The sequence below is a fragment of the Pterocles gutturalis genome, unplaced genomic scaffold (assembly GCF_000699245.1).
Source record: "Pterocles gutturalis isolate BGI_N339 unplaced genomic scaffold, ASM69924v1 scaffold11523, whole genome shotgun sequence".
NCBI classification, from domain to species: Eukaryota; Metazoa; Chordata; class Aves; order Pterocliformes; family Pteroclidae; genus Pterocles; species Pterocles gutturalis.
In genome coordinates, this window is record NW_010120543.1 from 12,613 (window position 1) to 18,425 (window position 5,813).

A 5,813-nucleotide genomic window follows, 5' to 3' on the forward strand; every position below is an offset into this window, starting at 1 on the left:
CCGAGAGCCCTCCCCGTCCCTTCTCCTGGTGCTGAAGTGGGGTGGAGAGCTGACCCCGGCGGGACGGGTCCAGGCCGAGGAGCTGGGGAGAGCCTTTCGCTGTATGTACCCCGGGGGCCAAGGTAAGCCTCGTCCGCCGAGCTCCCGTCCCCTCCCGCGGCTGCGCCGGGCTGCCTGGCCCCGAGACTGGTCACCGGGGCGAGGGATGCTCGGACCCCCGTGGGCTGGGGCAGCCTGTGCAACGGGTTGCTGCTGGATTTGTGCTTTGGGTCACCGGGGATGGGTAAATAGCTCAGGTGGGTTTTGTGCCCAAAGGTCCCTGAGCTGGCTGGAGGTGTCTGCTGCAGGGTTAAACTTCGGTGTCTCTTGGAGCGCAGTAGTGTTCTCTCAGCTACTGTGCCAGTGTTCAAAAAGGAGAAGCCATTCTAATAAGAGGCATTCTGAGCAGCAAATACGATGCAAAATGCATGTAGGGCTAACCAGGAATCCAGGTCAGGTGTAGAGAATGGAGGGGATCTGTCTCGGAACACAGATAACTCTGCCTGGAGAGTAGGAAGGTAACTTCTCCATATTTTCTCTGCCGTAATTCTGTGACTGTGGAAAGCATTTGGTGCACACACAGATCAACAGGAGCCCGAAGGCAAAAAAAAAAAAGAAAAAAAAAAGCAGAGATTGCCTTTTTCACCCAAGTAAAGAGTCAGAAGTAACACACTGCTACTGCATTAATCTGATGGGACCGGTACTGGATACCGCTTATCTGTGACTTGTGTGTTTAATTAATTCCATTTAATTAATTAAATTTCAAATTAATTAAGCTAAATTAAATTGAACTGGAGAAGATTTCCTTCTGGAATAAGAAGGAGTTACCCTTGGTGGAAGAGGATCAGGTCAGGAGACGCTTTCCGTGAGCGCTGACGGGATGGACCCATGGGTGCAGGCGCCGCTGCGGGGCTGCTCGAGGTTGTCTGTGAAAGATGGTGGGGACTGGAGGAGGTGCCTGAGGACTGGAGGAGAAGAAGCGCCACTCCTAGCTTCAAAAACGACAAGAAGGAGAACGCAGGGAGCTGCGGGCTGGTCAGCCTCAGCACCGTCCCTGGGGAGCCGCTGGAGCAGCTCATCCTGGAATCTGTTTGTGGGCACGTGGAGGGTCAGGAGGTGATGGGGAGTAGTCACTGTGCATTCACAAGGAGGGGGTCACACTTAACCAGCCCGACAGCCTTCGGCAGCGGAGAGACCACCTTGTTTGGACGAGCAGAGAACGGTCTGCACCGTGTCGGTGGCACCGGGGGGCTGCCCCCCTGCTGACAGCAGAGCTCAGTCTGGGCATGCACGCGGTGACTTCTGCCACTCGGAGAGTCCCTCCCGTGGTCCCTCATGGAGGGGGAGCAATGTCACCCTGCGGCGGGATGCTGTCCCTGGTGGCAGTTGGTACGCGGCAGCTCTGCCCGGGCGCTCAGCTGGCCCCTGGGAAATGAACCGGGCGTTGTGCGGCCGGGTGGCTGTAGCCCTGCAGGGATGCTGTGGGAGCCGGGTGCCTCCCTGCTGCACAGCTCTGCCTGCGGTTCTGGCGGCAGCGGCACCCACTGTCCTGCCCAGAACAAGGAGGAGGCGGCAGATTTCTGTGCATCTGCTCTGCACGGGGATGTTCAGGCTTGGGGAGCAATCACGGGCTGTTCCGAGAGGGCAGCTGCAGAACTGGGGCAGGATCGGACTCGACTGGTGAATGCTCGCTTTTTCTTCAAAGTGAACTTTCCCAAATGAAGCAAAGCCTGAGTCAGATTCCTAGTCATCGTGTATGGCTGGAACTGCCTGTTTTGGAGCAGCCTAAATGCTGGCTGAGAAGGCGAATGAGTCTCTACATTCCTTTGTCACTACGATACAGTGTGTTGTCTAAAGCAGTGTATTCAGCCGATAGTTTTGCGGGCGGCAGAATATTAATTCTGAGTTTGTTCTCTGTTCCAGGCGATTACGCTGGTTTCCCTGGATGCGGCTTGCTCAGGCTGCACAGCACCTACCGCCACGATCTCAAGATCTACGCCTCGGACGAAGGACGAGTTCAGATGACAGCCGCAGCTTTCGCAAAGGTCTTTCCTCTCTTTTGGGCATCTGTTAGTTCTGCTACATTAGTCATAAAATGTGCCAGCTCTAAAGGAAGACCCCTGAGGATGAGGAAGGAGCTTCCCCTCGCTGCTGGGAGGACGGGGGTGCTCTGTAATAGCGAGTGTGTGGGCGGTGCTGGAAATCCAGCGTAACCGCACACATCTGCCTCTAGTATCCTTTGCCTCCAGTAGCTCTGGAAGCTCAGAGTCCCTGGCGAGTGTAGGTGCTGCTGATGCTCCTCGAGGACAGTTGGGATTTCACTCACATTGGCTGAAGGCTGGCCGTGAACCTACCAGACAGGTTTGTTGCTCGGGTTGCTGAAGTCTTGTCCTGTGCTGCTTTAGGGTCTGCTGGCACTGGAAGGAGAGCTGACGCCCATCCTGGTGCAGATGGTGAAAAGTGCCAATATGAACGGTCTCCTGGACAGCGACAGCGACTCCCTCAGCAGCTGCCAGCACCGAGTGAAGGCACGGCTGCACGAGATCATGCAGAAGGACGCCGAGTTCTGTGAGGAGGATTATGAGAAGGTAAAGCACCTGCGTGGCTCTATCGCTGCCTGTGTCTGGAAGGAGAGTAGCATTGCTCCAGGGCTTTGGTAGGAAGCCTGCTGCTATGTGAACAGCAGTTTTGGTAGTCTGAGACCAGTTCTGGTCAAAATTACAGTATATAAACAGACCTTAGGAAGTGAAGGGGCAGGTCAATAGCCCCTGCCCTTCTCCAAGTGAAAATCCTCAGTGTTGCTCCCCTGTCCCCTTCAAGAATCGTGGCAGGACCTTCCTCTCCCTTTGGAAGTCCCCATGGGTTTTATTCTCACGGGCGGGCTGAAGAAGAGTCCTCGTGGTTTACTGCCCAGACCCATCGCAGTGCTGGGGACAGGGAGGATGCCTTGCTGGATTCTAGGTCCGTGCTCTGTGCGGACAGACCTTCTGGGTGCAAACCCTGGTGTGGTCCCAGCAGTGGCTGATGGCTGCAGAGCAGAGAGCGTGGGCTGCCTCCAGCACAGCAGCCAGCAGAAGCACTGCAGCTGCTTCTCCAGCGAGTCCCCAGCGCGCTGATTTCCCAGACACTGCGATCTGAAATCCATTGCCATTAGGGAACATGTTCACCTTGAAGAACTCCTTAAACTTCTCAAAACTGAAGGACAGAAGCAAAGTGAGACAAGAGTGTGGTGGAGGGGGGTCTGATCTGATAGCAGCGGGTCTTTGCTCCCTCTCAGTTTGGTCTTGAGGAAGTTTTCAAAACATTCCTGACTGCCCCTGGGAATAGCCCAGCCTATTGTGCTCAGGTGGAGCACAGCTCCTGCACCTCGTCAGGGAGCGGTGCAGCTGCACAAGGCAGATGTCCCACGTTCCCAGTTTGCACAGACACTAACTGGTCCCTGCCTCCTCTCAGCTAGCACCTACAGGCAGTGCTTCTCTGCTCAACTCCATGGCGTTTATCCAGAACCCCGTGGAGGTCTGCAACCAGGTGTTCGCCCTGATTGAGAATCTCACCTCCCAGATCCAAAAACGTCTGGAAGACCCAAAATCTGCAGGTGAGCATCAGAACTGGATGGGTCCACAGCAGATTCATTTATTGTTACGTCTTCAGATGGTTTATATTTGTCTGTAGCAAAGATGTCGTAGAGTGGAATTGTGTACGTGCTGTTGGTGTGGAAGGCTCCTGTTCCACTCCCAAATCCTGTTAAGGAGAGCTGTAATGCAAAGGAAATGACGCGTGCATCCCGGGCTTGGAGTGTGGTTTGTGTTCTCTGCCGTTCAGACCTGCAGCTGTACCACAGCGAGACCTTAGAACTGATGCTGCAGCGCTGGAGCAAGCTGGAGCGAGACTTCCGCATGAAGAACGGGCGTTACGACATCAGCAAGATCCCCGATATCTACGACTGCATCAAGTACGATGTGCAGCACAACTGTGCGCTGAAGCTGGAAGGCACGGCTGAGCTCTTCAGACTGTCCAAAGCCCTGGCAGATGTGATCATACCCCAGGTGCCACCTCTCCTGCCTGCCTGACCGTGTCCATCCTGGCGGTTTCTGACCCTTTCCCTCTCTGTTTCCTCTTGATTCCCTTGCACATTAACTCTTAAGGCAACGTATCCCGGGTATTTTTCACCGGCGTCTCTGTATTCTGTTCCTGCAGGAGTATGGGATTAATAAGGAGGAGAAACTGGAGATTGCTATTGGCTTTTGTCTTCCTCTCATCAAAAAGATCCAGTTGGACCTACAGAGAACCCACGAAGATGAATCTGTCAACAAACTCCATCCCTTGTAAGGACTGTGCCGCACGGTGCTGCTGGGGGGGCGGCTGCAGAGCAGCGGGTGGGAGCTGTGCTGAGGGTGCGCTGGTGTGAACGCACCCCCAAGGAGGCACCGGGAGGGAGGCCCACTGGTGCTCCTGGAGCTAGAAGGGAAATGGAAAGGCACGTGGAGACTGCTGAGCAGGAGCACGGCGCCGCAGAGGCTCGCACCCATGGCAGCTGGGTGGTGGTGCCTCCAGCCCTGTCCCTGCCAGGGGCCGTGCTGGTGCGATGAGGCGTCTCTGCCCCGCCGCGTGTCTCCGTTAGGAGACCATAAACCCCGCTGCTCCTGTGCCCAGAGACCCCGCTGCTCCTGTGCCCAGAGTCCCGCTGCTCCTGTGCCCAGAGCCCTGCTGCTTGTGCTGTTCCACGGCTCTGTGGCGGTTCCCGGTGCAGGGTTATCTAACCGTCGAGCGTGCAGAAGTCGTGCAGGGTGACGGGTGGCAGCTCGTGGGCAGGCAGAGAGTAACGCGGGGCTGGTTTCGGTTTAGGTACTCAAGAGGAGTGCTGTCACCAGGTCGCCACGTCCGGACACGGCTCTACTTCACCAGTGAGAGCCACGTGCACTCTCTGCTCAGCATCTTCCGCTACGGGGGGCTCCTGGATGTAAGTGTCACCCAGTGAGCCTCCCTGGTGTTTTCTGTGGCCCCTCCCGAGGTGGGCAGGGAACGTTTGCAGCTGTCCCCTGCAGCCTGGTCCCTCTCAGCGATGTGCACGGGTGGCCTCTGGCCGGCTCCACCTCCGCGGTGTTTGCGTGCGGCAGCGTCCTGCCGCTCCGGCGTGCGGGGGGATCGCTCCGGCTCGGTTCTGGCCCGCCTGCCATGCTGGCAGAGAGGCGCGTGCTCCCCCAGTGCTGTCCTGCTGCTTCAGAGGAGCAGAGCCTCACCTGTGTGGGGGGATGGCAGCGGGACGAGGGAATTGCTTTCTTCCTCTGTCCCTCAGCCCTTTATTTCAAGAGCTTGGCCGTGTTGTTTAGTGACTTCCTGCAAATTCTAAGCCAAGAAAATCAGTTTGCGTACAGAGTGACTTGAGGCTGTGAGTGCACAGGGGTGCTCCCAAGGGAAGGACAGGTGACAGGTTTTTAGGGGACTGACTTGTCCAGTCCAACCTTCACTCGCTCTCGTCACCTGCTTCCTGAAGGAATGGGCACGCAGGCCCTGAGGAAAGCTCTGCGTTAGACTCCTCCAGAGGCTCTCTGGTTTATCTCCCCATTTTTAAGCGTGGTGTTCTGAAATGCCCTCAGAGCTGGGGTGTGCTGAGCAGGCATCGTTTCTGATGTCCGTGGGAGCTGCGTGTGTCTGTGGGCAGCGATCGTGCAGGTGCCTCTGAACTGCTCGCTGGGGGAGTCGCTGCTTTGGAGGATGCTGAGGCAGGACAGGGGCACCAGGCTGCCTCCGGGTTTGTTTGTACCGGTGGCTTC

General features: G+C 56.6%; 1 protein-coding gene across 1 annotated transcript in view; it reads left to right on the top strand.

Moving 5' to 3' along the window:
• Nucleotides 1-5,813, top strand: part of LOC104464286 (inositol hexakisphosphate and diphosphoinositol-pentakisphosphate kinase 1-like) — a gene marked incomplete at its 3' end in the record, with an annotated part of 15,437 nt that overhangs the window by 8,749 nt on the left and 875 nt on the right. Inside the window, 7 exon segments of the mRNA XM_010076947.1 lie at nucleotides 6-122; nucleotides 1,963-2,084; nucleotides 2,445-2,627; nucleotides 3,493-3,634; nucleotides 3,862-4,085; nucleotides 4,237-4,364; nucleotides 4,885-4,999. Of these exon segments, the coding sequence (XP_010075249.1) occupies nucleotides 6-122; nucleotides 1,963-2,084; nucleotides 2,445-2,627; nucleotides 3,493-3,634; nucleotides 3,862-4,085; nucleotides 4,237-4,364; nucleotides 4,885-4,999 (1,031 nt within the window).